At 34.9% G+C, this 19,320-nt stretch overlaps 3 protein-coding genes across 4 annotated transcripts; 1 reads left to right on the forward strand and 2 right to left on the reverse strand.

Annotated features, from left to right (window-relative positions):
- Window positions 1–3,043: 3,043 nt before the first annotated feature.
- Window positions 3,044–5,864, forward strand: LOC114169748 (cytochrome P450 705A12-like). Of its 2 annotated transcripts, none has more exons than XM_085668861.1 (3): window positions 3,044–3,666; window positions 4,187–4,577; window positions 5,146–5,864. In XM_085668861.1, the coding sequence occupies exons 1-3, from the start codon at window positions 3,092–3,094 to the stop codon at window positions 5,785–5,787; spliced, it is 1,608 nt and encodes a 535-aa protein (XP_085524987.1). In that variant the 5' UTR covers window positions 3,044–3,091; the 3' UTR covers window positions 5,788–5,864. The 2 variants fall into 2 exon arrangements, with proteins under 2 accessions (XP_085524987.1, XP_027910832.2); XM_028055031.2 differs by having other exon boundaries at window positions 3,049–3,666; window positions 4,187–4,517.
- Window positions 5,865–7,219: 1,355 nt separating this feature from the next.
- On the reverse strand, window positions 7,220–9,408 carry LOC114169749 (ras-related protein RABA4c-like). Its single transcript, XM_028055032.2, has 2 exons — window positions 8,849–9,408; window positions 7,220–7,984 (listed from the first exon to the last, which is right to left on the reverse strand). The coding sequence occupies exons 1-2, from the start codon at window positions 9,073–9,075 to the stop codon at window positions 7,525–7,527; spliced, it is 687 nt and encodes a 228-aa protein (XP_027910833.1). The 5' UTR covers window positions 9,076–9,408; the 3' UTR covers window positions 7,220–7,524.
- Window positions 9,409–10,721: 1,313 nt separating this feature from the next.
- On the reverse strand, window positions 10,722–14,494 carry LOC114168555 (uncharacterized). Its single transcript, XM_028053429.2, has 8 exons — window positions 14,335–14,494; window positions 14,066–14,156; window positions 13,159–13,848; window positions 11,901–12,208; window positions 11,521–11,694; window positions 11,359–11,424; window positions 11,058–11,126; window positions 10,722–10,962 (listed from the first exon to the last, which is right to left on the reverse strand). Exons 3-8 carry the CDS (start codon window positions 13,829–13,831, stop codon window positions 10,909–10,911), a joined length of 1,344 nt encoding a protein of 447 aa, XP_027909230.2. The 5' UTR covers window positions 13,832–13,848; window positions 14,066–14,156; window positions 14,335–14,494; the 3' UTR covers window positions 10,722–10,908.
- Window positions 14,495–19,320: the final 4,826 nt, after the last annotated feature.

Raw genomic sequence — 19,320 nt, forward strand, 5'->3', positions numbered from 1 at the left:
GCACGCACGCTTGCAAACACACACACGCACCCACCCAGACACAAACCCAACCACCCACCCCCACACCCCACACACCCACCCACAAAACCACACACACACAGATACACCCACCCACCCACCCACACTCCCATCCACACACATACACTCCCACCCACACACACACAGCCACCCACAGGCCCACCCCCACACATGCACAAAAATAAACAACCACCCACCCCACAAACACACCCACCGACCGACCCCACACACACACATCCACCCACACACCCACACACCCACCCACCCACACTCCCACCCACACACACACTGACCCATCCACACACACACACACCCACACACATGCACACACACCCATCCACCCCCATACACACACACACACCCACCCATGCACACATCCACTCACACACACTACAACCCTTCACACAAACACACACACAAACACACGCACGCACACACACACACACACCCACCCACCCACACCCCCTCCCACACACACACACACACCTGAACACCCCCCCTACACACACACAACCACCAACCCACACCCCCCACACACACACACTACCACCCACCCCACACACACCCACACACCCACCCACCCACCCACCCATAGACACACACACACAATCACCCACCCCAGACACACACCCATCGACCCAACCCACACACACACACACACTCACACTCCCACACACAAACACCAACCCACCCACCCCACACACACACGCACCCATCTACCCACACACACACATACATAAACATACACACACACGCACACACCCCCTACACACATACACACTCACACACACACGCAAACACACGTACACATACATTCACACACACACACACACACACGTACACACACACAAACACACACACACACACACACGCACATACGTAAACACACATGCACAAACACACACGCAAACACATACACACACGCACACACACACACATCAACTTATGCACACACGCGTACTCGCACCCACCCTTACACACAAACCCACCCACTCACAACCCACACCGACACAGGCACACCCCCCCCCCCCACACACACACACACGAACACCCACACAAGCAAACACATACACACACACACACCCCCTCCCTAACAGTCCCACCCACTCACACACCCACCCACACCCCACCCACCCACACACCGACACCTATCCACCCACACACACACAAACACGCACACACTAACACACGAACACATGCATAGACACACACTCATCCACCCACCCACCCATCCACCACACAAACACACACACCTACCCATACACACCCACGCAACCACCCACCCACACACACACATAGCCATACCCACACATACACCCGCAAACAAACACACACCCAAACGCACATACAAAGCACACGCACACACACCCACACACACCCACACACCCACAAATACACCCACCCACCCCCCCATACACACACATACACACACACACGCACACACACACACACACACACACCCACTCACACGCCCCCCCTACTCACACCCACACACCCACACACACACCCCCTCCCACTTATACACACGCACACACACACACACGCACATACACATCCCACATACCCACCCACCTACCCACCCACACCCCCCCCCCCACACACACGCACACACACACACACACATACATGCACACACACACACACACACACACACACACACACGCACAGACACACACGCACACAGACACGTATACACACACACACACACACGCGCACACACACATGCCCACACATACGCACACACACATACACGCACACACACACACCCCCCACCCAGCCACACACACCTAACCACCCACCCACATACACACCCACCCACCCACCCACCCACACACCCACCCCCACACACACACACACCCACATACACACCCACACCAACACCCATATCCCCCCCACACACGTACACACCCACTCCAACACACACACACACACACCCACACCCACACACACACACACACAGACACCCACACCCATACCCACACTCACACCCTCACACACACACATACCACACACAGACACACCCACACCCACACCCACACACACCACACCCCCCCCACACACACACAACCCCCCCACACACACACACCCATCCCACACACACAAACACCCAACCACCCACCTCCCATACACACGCACACCCACACACACTCACACACACCCACCCACACCCACACCCCCTACCCCCACACCCATCCCACACACACACCCAACCACTCACCCCCCATACACACGCACACCCACCCACACCCACACCCCCCATACACACACACATTCACCCGCCCCACACCCCCCCCCCCCCCCCACACACACACATTCACCTGCCCTACACATACACCCACACCCCCCCTCCCCCACCCCACACACACACACACATATATATATATATATATATATATATATATATATATGTATATATATATATATATACATACATATATATATATATATATATATATATATACATATATGTATATATATATATATATATATATATATATATATATATATGTATATATACATATACACACATATATATATATATATATATATAATTTACACAATTTTATTTACATATTCTAGTTATTATTATTTGATAATTTGAATTATTGTATAAGTTAAATGTGGTTTTTTAGTTGAGTGATATATAGTAGTTTAGTGTAAAATACTATTTGAGACGTTTAGAATGTTATAGTTAAAAGAGTAAGTATATTAAAAGAACAATAATAGTTTGAGTAGTTAATTTTGATAATTGTTTCTTATAACATGATATAATATTATGTGATAATTTTTTTTAATATTACGTGTTATCTTCTAAATAATTTTTGAATATTAAAATAAAAGAAAATAAAAAATTATTTAAAAAATGACAATGATTTGATACAAAATTATTCGGCAGTAAAAAAAATCATTTTCCGATGGTACAAGCAAGATAGATATTGATTTAATAATGATAAATTTCAAAGCGTGCAGACTCCTCTTGTCATTTATTGCATACCAAAAAAGCCATGAAGATACACCATTATAAATAGGATAACCTTGCAGATTTTTGTTGCAGTAAACACAGTTACACACCATGATTGAGACAGTGCTGTTCTTGTTTCTGCTTCTGTTCTTGTTCCTCGTTCTGAGGTACACCGGAAAAACAACCTCCGACAAACTCCACCTCCCACCAAGCCCTCCAAGCCTCCCTCTACTAGGGCACCTCCACCTACTCTCGTCATCCCTCCACACCTCTCTCCACACCCTCTCCGCCGCGCACGGCCCCCTCCTCCTCCTCCGCCTTGGACCCTCCCGCCGCCTCCTGGTCGTCTCCTCCGCCGAAGTGGCCGGCCACATCTTCAAGAGCCACGACCTGGCGTTCTCGTCCCGCCCCGTCTTCGCTTTCGCCGAGAAGCTGCCGTTTGGGCTGGCGGGGTTCGTGACGGCGCCGTACGGCCCGTACTGGCGGTTCGTGAAGAAAGTGTGCGTGACGGAACTGCTGTCCCCGCGGCAGCTTGAAGGGTCTAAGAAGGTGAGAAAGGAAGAGATGGAAGGTTTGGTGAAAGGGGTGTTGGAACATGCGAGAGAGAAGGGTGGTGCAATCGATTTGGGTTCTCAACTCATGAAACTCACCAACAACATTACTTGCAGAATGGCCATGACCACTTGGTACGTACCTTCTCTCTTACATCAAAGTTAGAAAAAATTCACAGGGTTTAAAGTTATTACGAGGTTAAGTTGTTATTATTCAACTACTACTTCTGCATGGGAATCGTTTTCATGTTACACGACTTTGGTTCTGGATTTTGAAAAGGGAATGAAATTATTCGTCGACAAACTTTAATTTTTTGACAAATTTTTTATAAATAAAATTAAATAGATTAATTTTTTATTTTTTAATTAACAATTATTTTTAAACCACTTACACATAACATATCCCAGCTCATTTTAGTTCATACTTTTTTTTATTATGACTTAATTCGTTTTTTATCCATTCATAGAATCAAACTTTATTTAGCTAACTTCAGTGACGAGTGCAATATATAGTTTACCGAACTCATTTCTTATCAACTTTTTGCTTTCAATTTACGTGAAATTCAAACAAAGCAGAGTCTTTCTGCTGCTATGATTGTTTGGAATTGAATAACATGGTTGTATCAAACACTTTTTGTTATGTTTTTGTGACAAGTTGTTCGGAGAAATACGAGGATGCAGAGAAGATCAGGGAGCTGGTAAAGGAATCCTTCGAGCTTGCTGCAAAGTTATGCTTTGGGGATGTGTTGGGTCCTCTGAAGCAGTTGAGTTTCTGGGTGTATGGGAAGAAGGCTCTGGATGTGAGCACAAGGTACGATGAATTGTTGGAGAAGGTGCTGAAGGAGCATGAACACAGAAGATCATCACGTCAAAGTGGAGGTGACGAAGAAAGAGAAAGGGATTTGATGGACATTCTGCTAGATCTTCACCACGATGCTCATGCAGAGTTCAAGATCACAAGAACTCATATCAAAGCCTTCTTCCTGGTAACCCTCTTTTCATCGTGCTCAAATGTCGGTGTGAAACATAGTTTCATCGTGCTTAATGTCAATCTGAAACATAGTTTAATACGTAAAGAAAATTAACAAATGTCAGTCTAAAACATAATTTCATCGTGCTCAAATGTCATTCTAAAACATAATTTAATATGTAAAAAGAAGGTTAAGAAATGTCAGTGTGAAACATAATTTCATCGTGCTCAAATGTTAGTTCGAAACAATTTAATACGTAAAAAAGAAGATTAACAAATGACAGTCTGAAACATAATTTCATCGTGTTCAAGTGTCAGTCTGAAACATAGTTTCATCGTGCTCAAATGTCTGAAACATAATTTAATATGTAAAAAGAAGGTTAACAAATGTCTGAAACATAGTTTCATCGTGCTTAAATGTCATTCTGAAACATAATTTAATACGTAAAAAGAAGGTTAAGAAATATCAGCCTGAAACATAGTTTCATCGTGCTCAAATGTCAGTCTAATACATAGTTTACTACGTAAAAAGAAGATTCACGGTGGTTGAACTAAAAGTACTATATCTATATCTGTTCAATTTCTAAGTTTCGGAACCAGAATGTATTGAGTCAAACTGAAATGAACTTTCTCTTGTGTACAAGGACCTCTTCATTGCAGGCACAAACACATCAGCAGAAGCGACGCAATGGACGATGGCTGAGCTACTGAACCACCCTGAAGCCTTTGAAAAGGTGAGAAAGGAGATAGAGTTGGTGGTGAGTGGCAATGGAAGGCTAGTTGATGAATCAGATGTTGCAAAAATGCCATATTTGCAAGCAGTAGTGAAGGAAACACTGAGACTCCATCCACCAGCACCAGTGACAACAAGGGAGTGTCGGCAACAGTGCAAGATAAATGGGTTTGACGTGGCAGCAAAGACAGCAGTGGCAATCAATTTGTATGCCATAATGAGGGACCCTGATTCCTGGGACAATCCGAACGAGTTTGTCCCTGAAAGGTTCTTGTCGGAAGAGGAGGATGAGGATTGGAGTGATGGTAAGAGAATGAAGTTCAATTTTGTTCCATTTGGAGGTGGAAGGAGAGGGTGTCCGGGAACAGAACTTGCTTTCATCTTCATAAACACTGCAGTGGCTGCTATGGTGCAGTGCTTTGATTGGAAGATTGGTGAAGATGGAAATGGAGAAAAGGTTAATAAGCAATCTGGTTCATCTGGCTTGTCTTTGAGCATGGCTCACCCCCTTATGTGTGTTCCTGTGGTACATTTTAATCCATATGATGCATAACTCTGTATAACGAAGAAACTTCTTCGAGAAACTTGTGTTATGTGTTAGGAATATAAAGAAACTTGTGTTATGTGTTAGGAATATAAGAGTTAGTCTAAATTCCATATTGGTTAGAAATGAAAAAGTAGAACACTATATAAGGATAAAGATCTATAAACTCATAACTTTAAGATTTTGGGTTGAGAGTAGTGTCAATGTTTTATGTGGTTAGACTTAAGTCTCATTGATGTTGTATAAACTGTAATTTTAAGGATAAAAATGAATTAAAGTTCTAATTTGAGAAACAAAAGTTACTAATTAAACTTAAATTCTATCATGAAAAACTAATTTTAGAATATATTTCATATGTTCTAAAAAGTTTGTTTTGAAAATCCAATTCTAAGAATCCTATTTTGAAAATTATGTTTCAGAAATTTCCAAAAGATTATTCTGAAAATTTTTCAATTTTGAAAGTTACTTTTAAAAAATGCAAAATTTATCATCTTAAAAATTATGGAGTTGCGGCTAGAATTTATGAGGTGCAAGAAAAAAAGTGATTTGACTAGTAACCACTGTGAGATCTCTTAACAAATCATGATTAATTTATTTCGCACATGCAAAATTAATGAAAGACAACCCCACGTGCAATTTTTGAAAAAAGAAATCAAATTTAAGAATTAGATAGAGACAGAAAAAATATATTTAACTTTAAAATAAAATAAATAATACTTACTCATAAATATATCCAATTGGCAGAAATTGGATGCAACTAACTATATTATATTTGATATTTGGGAAAATTTGAGTAGTATTTATCCATTCATTAAAGTTTGATAATGGTTTTTTTCTTTAAACAAATAAAATAAAGGTGGTTTGGAAAAAGAGAGCATAATCCATACTCCACAACTTTGTATCTGAAATGGCAACTAAATTATTCACTTATCATTCTATTCCGATACGTAACAAATACTCACAATACAACACCAAACTCAATACATCGATATTAAAAAGTGAATTTTAAACCTAATTTAACTCTATCGATTTGCAGAGACATTGTAACGGTGAATTCTAAACCTAATTCAACTCTATCAATTTGCATAGACATTGTAATGTATGTCTGGAATCCTAAAAGTGGCATGAAGTAAAAAATTGAGATACATCCATCACAAACCTATATGAACAATAATTCCAATGCAGAGGAACATAAACATTTATCAGATTCAACATTATTGAAAGTCTCCCACAAACTCATTACAAACTTTATCTTCTGCAACCCTCATTCACAATCTGGTTGCTGGACTAAAGAAATTAGCAATGAGGTTGTTCCAATTATAACATATAAATTCTAAATGAAAACTAATGATCACATCAACTAGAATATGCTGAGATCAAGTTGGTATGCAATTAAAACAACATAAAAATCTAGTGCCTGGAAAAAGGGGATAACAACAACTTCAGCAATGATCAAACTTCATTCAATATCAGAATGAATTGTTTTAAAAGCACCAACAGAAACAAAAAAAAAAAAAAAAAGTCCTATTTGCATTCTTGGGAAGCAGCATTGAGCATTAGTCCAGGCAAAAAGCTTCACTTCTAGATACAATTTGAACAGACTACTAAAATTCATCATATCATTCTTGAGTTTGCAGAACTATGCCTAACAGATATCCTGAAAGGTAAAGTAAGGAAAAATAGATGGTAAAGTCTACATATAGTCCTTACCCAAGATAAAGGTGGCTCTAGGTGAACACAAAAATTCTAAAGAATACTGCAACAATTGGATCTCTTTTTAGCATTGTGGCATTCAGGTTCTTGAAATGGCACCTTAATGTTTGTTCCTTCAAGTCCAAGGTTTACTTTGTCCCAATTTGTTTCATGTCCCTCCACAATGATCTGCTTCCTACTCACTGTTCTATATACTTGAGAGAGGAGACCAATGAAAGCTGATTCAACATTGCTGGAGTCAAGTGCAGATGTCTCCAGAAAGAACAGACCCTCTTGCTGTGCAAACTCTCTTGCCACCTCAACCGGCACTGCTCGTACAGAACTCAGGTCAGATTTGTTGCCGACAAGCATGACAAGTATGTTCCGACCGGCGTGAATCCGCAGCTCATCCAACCACTTCTCAACATGATCAAAGGTTTGCTGCTTGGTTATGTCGTATGCTAGTAATGCACCTGTTGCACCTCTGTAATAGGCTGTTGTAATTGCCTGGTACCTGTGATGAATATGCCAACATTGTCACATGAAACTGAAACAGACACATATTTCATAAGGATGCTTTTCAGGAACCAAATCAACCACATCTATATAAACAATAAAACACAGAATCATGTCAATTGGTAGAAATAGACTAAACAGGCACATGGTTATGCAGTTCATGGTAAGTTGAATTTGCCATGTAATACACAGGAGAATTTTGTAACTTCTGTTAAAAACAAGGTCTTAAATTGCAGTTGGAATTTTGAAAATTTGACTAATTAAGGCTTGGATTGGACCTAAACTTTACTGAAGGGAACCAAGTTCAGTACCAATGAACTTGGTGATTCTGTGTTGGTAGTTGAAATTGCAATTTTTTTAGTGATTCTAGACATTAAGGGAAATTGTAGACAGATTCAGCCTATGCAACCACAATTGCAATCACAAAAAGCCCCAAAATCTTGATGCTGCTGCTGAACTCACTGTCATGGACAGTTTTTAAAAACCTTGGCTAAAACTCATCACACAATTCCCTATTCTGATGCAGCAAAATGTAACAATTGAGCCAACCAAGAACTCATCAAATGGTAAACATTTCATGATTATCATATCTAGTTGAAGGACCACAATTCACCCACATGCATCTTCTGGTTTGGTTATATTAAATTGAAAAAATTACGCTGGTTTTATGAACTCAAAAGATCTTATGAGATCTCAATCTCTACCCTCAGATCTTATATGCATTCTTAATCATTTTCCTAAGAGAATTAACAATTTCAGCTCAGCACAAGCAGAGTGAGAAACTCTGACACAAACCCACATAATAATACTAAAAAAAGGAACCAGCTTTGAAAATGAATGCACAGTAGGAAAAATGCTGGACCTTTCTTGACCAGCAGTGTCCCAAATCTGTGCCTTGACAAGCTTGTGGTCCATGACGAGTGTCCTTGTCAGAAACTCCACCCCAATTGTGGGTTTCGATTTCAAATGGAACTCGTTCTTCACGAACCGATTCAAAAGCTGAGACTTTCCAACCCCAGAGTCACCAACCATCACAATCTTGAACATGTAGTCGATACCCTCATCAGCATCACCCTGCCACTGAGCCATTATGCTTCAAAAACGACCCTTTTGAAAACTGAACTCAACAATGCAAACCCCAGATTTTTTTCTGCATAAAAACGAGACCTTTTTTTCTTCTTTGTACGTGCAAACGAAGGAAGGTTGTTCAATAGGAAAGGGAAAAAAAGGGTGGTTGGTTGTGGTTGGAGAGGCAATTGGGTAAGCGAAAAATGGCATGTCAATCAGTTTCATTCATCAATTTTGGTTTTGTGTTGCCTCTGAAAAGCGTTCTTTTGCTGAAAGAAGAGGAAAACAGAGTTTACAGTTTGGAATTTGGACAGCAACTTGGGACACACGACAAGAAAGGAAGATTGGGATATTGACACTTTTGTAACAACTGAAAAGGAAATATTTTTTCTTGCAAACTTGGAACTTGGAAGTGTTCATCATCAAACACAATTCCAATGCATCACAATAATTTTAGTTTAAAAAAATGTAATATGATGACAATTTAATTTATTTAGTTACTGAATATGTATAATGTATACATTGCAATAATTATATCATGTTGTTACTGTTTTGTTATTAAATTATGATGTTTAATGGTATGAAATTATATGTTTTAATGGTTAATTTGATGTTAAATTAAGTTTAAAAATTAATTTATATTTTAATTGGATTTTTCTTGTTTCACTAATTGTTGCTTGTTTATGGCTAAAATGGTCATTTATCCCAATTTAAACTTCATTTTCCTAATTTACAGAATAAATAATTAGTAATTATTGTAGGAATGATTATTAAAATAATTATTAAAGAATCGTGTATGAGTAAACCAATTATCTATTCACATAAAATGAGGAATGCGTGACTATCCTATAGAGTTAAACGTACTTTTCGCATACAAAATATTTATATTATTAGCTAATTAAAAATAATCGTAGAGATTATTCTAAAAGTAATTATTAAAATATCAATATTTTATTTACTTTTACGGTAATCTATATATTTGTATGGTGACAAATTTTTGATTTCCTAGTTTTTATATTTTTGTTTAAAAGTGATTAAGATTCTTATATTTTTATATAGATGAATATGAATTTTATCTTCAACTTTTTTTAAAAAAAATATATAGATTTATTCTCCTTATTCATTCATATTCTCTAAATTAAAAAAAAAAAAACAATTTGTATCGATATATAAATTAAAAAGTCATAGAAATAAACTAAAAACTCAAAACAAAGTTTTTAGTACATCAAATTTGAAATAAGTTTGTTTTTTTTTTCACCATTTGGCTTCGATAAAAACTCTCTATATTCACTTGTTTAATTTATGATGAAAGTGATAGATACTAACATAAATTAAATCTTACAAAAATATGAATCGATGCATCTCAAACACTTGTGTTGTAATTTTTCTGATATATGAATTGTTTGTATAAAAGATCTATCATCACTTAAAGCTTAATGTTTATTCATTTCTGTTTAATGTGTGATTTTTCATTCATTTGAATTTCTAACATGTTTATGATCAAAACTGTGACAGTTTCTAAGGACTCAAATTTGCTTTGTGGAACCATGAAACCTCTGATAAGTAGAAAGAACAGTTACTGTGACTCTTTCTAAACTTGCTATTACATCATGATCCTTAAATCAAACAATGGAAAGAAAGAAAGAAAGAAACAATGAGGGAAAATGGAAAACAAAACTGAAGAGATTCACATAGAGCTGAGCCTAACTTTTTTGATACTACAAGATATCAGCACTATTCTACATAATCACACACTGACCCTAAATTTTGGTACACCAAATGATAAACTCAAAAAAAGAATCTCCTTCTTTCTTTTATCTACAATGACATAGATCAGACACAAGGTCTACAATATTATTGCTTCTGGTTACTTGTACAAGTGCACTTTGCCCTAGTGTCAGCCAGAATCTGCAACATGAGTTAATGAAGATTATAAGGATTTATGTGAAGGGAATGTGTTACTTTATTGTTTTTCTTATGTGAAGATTAAAATTCTGCAGTACCTTAACTTGTTTCTGCAGATCTTTGATGTACTCAACAGCCAAATCCAACATATCAGCTGTGCTTGCTTGCTGCCAAGAGAGAAGCATCAAGTCATCAAAGTGCACAAGAAAAAGCTTCAATCAACAATGTGATATTTATCTATGAGATCTTAACCTCTTACATCAGGAATTGACATTACTTTTAACCCAAAACCTTAAGACAATGAATTTATGGAACTTGACCTTTATATCATACTCAACATTCTTATCAATATAGGACTTAGACTTATACTTGGATTCATAACAGATATAGTTAGTTTACCTTGTCTGATTTTGGGAAAAGGTCTTGCAATTTCTTGATTCTTGCACTGATTCTTGTTCTTCTTTCCTGAAACATGCACATCAAGATAAACACATGAAGAAGGTCAGCACTGGGTAACCTTGCATATGATTTTCGTAATCTGGTGTATCAGTAGACTTTTACCCTTTCAGCAATGCTTCTTGGGTGAGTGGCAAAACCTCTCTTGGCACGAATTTTGCATGGAACATTTCCTTGAGTTTGGTATAACTTCTCCATGGTAGCAGCCATTCTGGTAGAAGAGCTAGGAAGACTCAAATGATGGGTCAAACCAAGTTTCTGATATCCAAAATCTTCATCCTGAGAACACAAATTTTCACTTATCAACAACATGGGAGAAAAGGCCAATGCTAATTTGTTAGCAAATAAACCTTTATATGAATAAACTTATCTACTTCCTATATTGTTATATTCATGCAATCAATAATACAAGTTATAGATTCACATTTTTCTAACAACCAGCTATAAACGGTTAATTCATTAACTACTCAGACTCTAATATACACCTGAATATCCATTGCATTTGAAGTGGAAAATGATATTTCACAGTTGTTACTGGCTGTTCTGGAGGCACTGATGGCAGAACCATCCCAGAAATCAGGGGTGAAACTAGGCATGTTCCTCAGGTTTCTGCTTTCAACACAATTTGGTTCCACACCCTCATTTCCATTTTCAGCAATCTGTGGCATTCTGGTGGAGCAAGAGGATGATGGCCTTGAAGAGAAGTTCAAAGTACCATGCAATCCACTAGTGGATGTAATAGCTTGTCCATTTGATACATCACATCCCCTAAAACTTGCCACATCTCTCATTGCTGCAACATTTGCATCCAAAACAAAACGCTTATACTCTTTACAACACTACATATCACTTCAGATGTCAGCAAATCTAAACTGAAAATGGAGATATCTTTGATGAATATCAAAAACAGACAGACGGAGAGACTAAAGATAAAATAACGAGTTTTCAGTATATAAATGTGTGCAAATCTCATCATATAAATTAAATTAGCTTTATGAGATTAAATTAGTTTTATGAGATTGAGTTAAAAGTTAATGATACTGAGTTTAACATTGGAGAGAGAAAATGTTTATTAAAGTCTATCTCTCAATTCATGATATTGGAATCTGCCATTGATACCCAAAAGGAAAAAGAAAATACATATAATTGCAGGATTCCCCTTGTGACCCAAATTTTTTAGTACCTTTTACAGCTAAGTATTGTGCTTTTGTTTCTCAGATTCTTTCATGATATTTCTTCCCTTCACATCTTCTTTTCCCCAAACGTACTATATGATTAGTTTTCTTGTTATTCAAAGATTTTAATTTCTCACTAAGAATAGTTAAAACAAAAGTCAACTCTCTATGCAGGAAAATGGATATTCGGTTTTATATTCTGCACAAGCAACCCACCAATTTGCTATACTATATTTAGAAACACTGCAGGAAAAAAATGGGATCTGACTTCACTTGAAGCCAATTAATTAACCACCAAACTTTCCAGAATACTAAATTTAAAATTTATGTGAATCTTATATCAGATATATCATATATGATCCAATAACCTCTTCTATTCATAAGATGAAGAAAATTTACACTAATAGAACACTCTAACAACATGAATCCAATTATAGATTTTCATGTATGGTAAGGTTGTTTAGTTTCGAAGTAAATATTTTGAAAACCATATTTCAAAGAAATTGTAAGAATCTTTATATGAAAGTTTAACTGAAATGAAATTCCATGACAGTGAAAAAGTTCTTACTGTTATCAACTGAGTAATTGGAGAAAAACCCTGCAGGGGAACTCTTCTGCCTAATGAGATTGGAGCAATTGGTGGAAGCAACCATTTTGGTTTGTGTGGAATTCTGAGAAGCCATGGAATTCACTGCACTGAATGAGCCATCAAAACCATTCCCTGCAGGTCTCAAAGAACCATTTGGCATAGAAAAGCCTTGAACTTGCTGAGTTTGGTACATTATCTGAGGTGAAGAACCGAAAGAGTAGCCACTGTGTTGTTGTGGTGGCTGTGAAACTCTGTCACCTGCTTCTTCCTTCACCGGCTTCCCTCCAAACTCTTGCAGAGTCTCAGAATCATTGGAAGAAATCAACTTGGCCAACATGGTCTCCATTTCAGAACTAGTAGAGGGAGGATAGTTCTGCTGCTGCTGCTGATGATGCTGATGCTGATGATGATGATTATGGTCACTTCTGAAAGTTTCATCATTGGCACAACCAATGTTGTTGTTAATGTTGATGTTGTTGTTGTTGCTGGTGTTGTTTACAAGACTTGTGAGCAATGAGCTTGGAGCAGAACGGTACCTCATTAGCCCAGAATTTTGTTGGTGACAATGTTGGCCAATATTTGAATCCATTTCTGGGTTCATCCTTGTCACTTCTGGGGAATACTTCACAGCATGACTACACACAATGCTCATCTTATCTTCACAGTTATCTGAAAACAACACCAAAAATTTATCATTCTATGTTTTCGGAACCAATAATCATGTCTTTGACACTAAGCAATAGCTTCCCTGGTTTGAAGTTTTCTTCTTTAGAAAATGAAAAGCACCCCAAAGAAAAAGAAAAGAAAAGAAGTCATATTTATGTTTCCTTTTGTTTAACCATGTTTCTGTCATGGAAAATTTGTTCATGGTTGTGTAATTAATTACCTTGGTCACCGAGATTGCCGAGAAAATTTAAGACCAAAATTCCAAAGGGGTGTGAAAATTCTGTCCACAGCAAAGTTTAAAGCAGCAGAATCTGACAAGAGTCAGAAAAAAAAAAGTGTCATTGATACAGAATGAGAAACATTGTTTCCTGTTACAATCTTTCTTGAATTCTGTTCCTACCATAACAGGAGTAGCTTTTGGATCATAAATCTTAAAAAAAAAAAAACACAGTTCAAGAGGAAAAAATAAATTAACAAAAAAGGGCATACAAAAAATTTTGGCTTGTTAAGAGTGCAATGAGGCTAAGGTTCTTGAGCTTCAAAATTTGTATCAGAGCTCAAAATTCTGACACAGAATTAAGGAGAAGAGAAGAGTTGAGGAGATGATGAAAGCTAAGGTTGTAATGTGTTACCTTTGAGATATATTTATGTAGTTTTATGTGGAGAGATTAATACCCTTATATTTCTTCGTTATAACGATGATACCATGATGACATAAAGTGGTCCATGATAATGTTTTGTCTTTTTCTCATCTTTTATTTTTCTTCATAATCTTCCCTTTGACGAAACATATGTTACCCCGTGAATTGGCCAAACTTAAGAATGTGTGTTTCTGAATCTGACTTTCTTTATGCATGCTTACTCAATACAGAAAGTGCATTCATTACACTAATTTTTCAAGTAATACTATAAATAACTGCTCTTTGTTAAATGTTTGGACGGACGTCTCACATCGATTAGAGATAAGGTTAATTTATAAGTGAGATGCAAATATTACTTTACAAATTAATTTTGTGGGATTGAGTTAGGTTTAAAATCCACTTTTAATATATCCAAGTTAGAATTTATCCTAACAAACTTTCTTGGACATTCTATTCCATCTAACCTTACTTTTTGTGGGATTAAATTAGGTTTAAAGTCCACTTTTAATATTATCTGTTAAAACTCATTACAAAAGCTATCAAAGAAGATATAGAGATAATCACAGAATGACACAACTATAATAGATAACATGTGAGAGATCTAGCTATTTAAAAATACTATTCAAATAGATTTTTATGAAGATTAGATATTCAAGTTATTTAACTATTTTTGTAATTAACTATTTAAGCAAATTAGAGAATTCAATGGTTGGGATGTGTATATATTTGGTGTTCTTTGGTTGCAAGAAGGGGCAATCACCTTTACCCTTATATTAGGTTCTTCCATAATCTCATAAATGGTTCTATTGTTTATTATAATCATCATCTTTTGCTTAATAAACATAAAAAGTTATAAAAGAAAGACACTTTATTGGAAGGTTTCTATGGTTAGATGCATAAGCATGATTCAACATATTTAAGGAAATCTTGAGTTGCTTTATTCTTACAATATATATATATATATATATATATATATATATATATATATATATATATATATATATATATATATATATATATATATATATATATATATATATATATATATATATATATATATCAATTTATATTTATATTAGAAAAACTAATTATGAGATTTTCTGATATTTTATCTCTGTCATATAATTATTTCATGTGGATTTTTTTTTTTTTTTGCAAACTCTAATAATAGCATGAGGAGAATACTTACAACTTAGAGACCAAATGGATAAGATTATATGAATTTAATAAAGTTTAGGTGTAAAGACAAAATCTAAAATTGATTTAATGAATAAACATGATTATCCCTTAATTAATATGTTAGGTAATATGATAGAATTGCTTGAATTCTTCTTATATGGAGGCAGTATACTACTATTCAACTCTGTTCATTGAATGATGGCACTTAATAACCAAAAAGTTAATAATCAGAAACTTCCTTTTCCTCATTTTTCACTGTTAAAATATTTTCTTTTCACACAGTTTAATTGAGGGTGGCTATGACATGCTTTATTTATTTATTTATTTGCATGAAGATATTTTCCAAATTAAAATAAAGTGGCTCATGATGTGTACCAAAGGTTCAAAATCAATCTCCTTAGTCAATTTTTTTAATTGGTTCAATGGAAAAGCACAAGAAAACAAATAACTGAGTCCAGGTCAAGTGCTTCTTCACCTTTCAGCCCACTGTTTTAGGCTGAAAGAGAAAAACTAAGGAAAGTTAAGACAATTTCTTACGTCAGCAAATATTATTTTGCATTTCAAATTTTATCACTTATAAATTCTTGATCACTTTAAATATTCTTTATTCAGTTTTCAATAAAATATTTTAGTTTATTGAAATTCAAAAATTTTATCTTATAAGTTATATCTCCAAGATAAGTTTTAATTTGGTTATGATACTATGTTAAGAGTGAACTTTAAGTCTAATTCAATCCTATAAAATCGGTTTGTAAGATGAGGATTACACCACTTATATATTATAAATTGGTTTTATCTCTAATCGATGTGGGATCTCTAACATTAATATATTAATATTTAATCTGATGTTTATTAGATATAAGATAAATTTATAATATCAATATTTGTTTTACTAAATTTTATTATTTAAAAAATATGAAATTTTGTGATCATATGGTAAAAGAGATATTTATAAAGATAATTTTTGGTATCATCTTAAACTTTTGTTTTTTATTGTAAGGCTTACCATAGTTTTTTTCGGAGTTATAACTTTTAATGAGATGTACCAAATTTTCTTTTCTAAATTTTAACTTTCTTAAAAAGTGATTGTTCAACGGTGGTTTGACTATTATTATCCCAAAAGATATGTAATTCAATAATTTATTGAAATTTATTTTATTTTTTTAACATAATTAATAAGAATTTTCACGAAAATATAACTAGTAAAAATATCAAATTTCAAAATAAATTTATTAAACTTCTTAGTTACATGTGACCTTGATAATATTTAATATCTTCTATAAAAAAATCTCTAATATATGCTTTTATCATCTAAATCATATTTATAATTTGTGTGAATTTTAACATTGTTCAAACTTAGTCTCAACCAGTATATCCTATAGTTCCAATCCCTGAAAACAACATATACAGTAATAACATTCTTATCATAATATTAATATTTTTTTTCTTTTGTAAATTTTATTTCGTGGTAGGACCATAATTAAAAGTCATGAAGTTTTCATTAAAAGAAACTCTGTTTTCACTGGTGTGAATAAAATAAAAAGCTGCAACTTTCTTCTTTTTTAATTGAATTAAAATTCATTCAAATGAAAAGTCAAGGGAGTTCTAAAGCCTCCAGCTAGCATCAATTCACAGCCACAAAATTATCCTTTTAATCTTCTCATAAAAAGTTAATTACGAACAAGGATTATTAATTAACAAATTAATTAATTAATTAGATTAATAAGGAAAAGTAATGTAAATAGTGGTCAAACCTTGACTCACCCATTTTTTTTTTTTTTGAGTGCACACATGAATCTCGTGCTGCTTTGGCTAGTTGGTGTGTCAAAGATTTGATATTTTAGGGAAATTGAATGCGAAAAGCCCCCCTTTGATAAAAAGACAAATAAGGTTGTTGAATTGGTAAGACCTAGACTATGATTTCTTTGTAATTACAGAAATTTATGAACAACAACAACAACATCGTTGCTATTGCCGCAAGCAATGTAAGAAAGAAAAAATGGGTTCTCAAATACGACAAAAGATTTGGATGAAATTTTCATAAATTGTGTATTTCTATACGTATGTATAAAATGGATAATACTAAGATTGGTAATGGGTAGAGGTGATTATACCCATTTTCATTTTTGATTAAAAAAATTATGTTAATTTTCATATCCAATATGTTTAATGGGTAAGAGTGTTTATTTCATCTCTATTTTTTTCTTTGTAGAATATGCACACTATACCACCCTTTTTAATTTCCAATAAAGTATCAAATAAATTGATGTTATTTTAGTGATTTAAGATGATGATGAAAATGAGTTTGGGATGCTAAAAGATCTCTGTGTACCCGTTAGAAGTGGATTTTTAAGTCTAACTCAATCCTACAAAATCGGCTTGTAAGATGCGGTTTGTATTTCATTTTTATACTATGAAATTGTTTTATCTCTAGTCGATGTGAGACTTTCAACAATATACATATTTATGTTTGATCAATTTGGGTATTATCCATATGTATGAGTTGATTTGTGATCCTTAGACAATACTTGTATCTTATTAAAACAAATAACTTCTTTTTAATCTGGATAATTTGCATACAAATTCAAAATTTAGTTGTACCCATCATAACTATATGAATATTTGTTTGCACAACAGTATTTGTTCATAATTCAAAATGCATATGACGTTTTGACCTTTGAGTTGGTTGCTTGAACGATGTTTAAGCAATTTCTTAATGCAGATGCACAACACTATCACTCAAGCAATAACATTTCTCTCTCAAGTTGCGGCTTGAATTTTGAGCTAGAGAAATGTCGAAACAATGCTTTACAAAGACATGTTTTGAAGATATAAAAAGAAAACTCATTCAATGATTTTTTTTCTATACCAAACAATATCTTTTATGAATTTGTGGAGGAAAAGACCTCAACAATATTGTGATTAAATTGAAGAAGTTATTCGTGATAAAGTTAATTTATAACAAGTTTTTATCGAAGAAGTAACTTTTTGTACTACGTATGAAGGAAGATACACAAATAAAGGTTCATCTTGATGAGTTTAATTCAATCTTGGTAGACCTTTGAGACATTGTCATCAAAATAGAAGATGAATATAAAATTTATGGTTATACTAACCTCTAATATCATTCTATGAGAACTTAGTAAGTTATCCAAATATAGAAAATTATTACATTACACGTGAAGATGTTAAGTCCAACCTCTATGTTAGAGAAAAAGTTCAACACCCTGTTATTTTGATTGAGCGCTTAATACAACAAAATTTAAAGTTTGAAAAAGTAGATGTTGTAGAGATCATGAGTGCATGTGCTTCATCTAATAAACGATAGAGCACCATGTAGATTTTCATTACATCTAATAAGTAAATGATGATAATCAGAAGAAGTACAATTAAGACTTTAATTCTATGATGTATGAAATGTCTTCACCATTTTCTACCAAAGAGATTCGTGCTAAATATGATTTTAATTCAAATATTTCTTAGGATTCAAGCTAAAATTGAAATGTTTGTCAACTATCTAGGCACAAGCATATCTCAACTTTGACATAGTTATCCATATAGTGTGGTACGTGCTTTTATCACTCTTTAAAACAGAAAAACTATGCAACCTAGGAAGATAAGTATTGTCATCTATTAGGGAGATTGCATAAAGAAC

This window comes from Vigna unguiculata, chromosome 11 (genome assembly GCF_037176805.1).
Source record: "Vigna unguiculata cultivar grain cowpea cultivar isolate G323 ecotype 2 chromosome 11, ASM3717680v1, whole genome shotgun sequence".
NCBI lineage: Eukaryota > Viridiplantae > Streptophyta > Magnoliopsida > Fabales > Fabaceae > Vigna > Vigna unguiculata.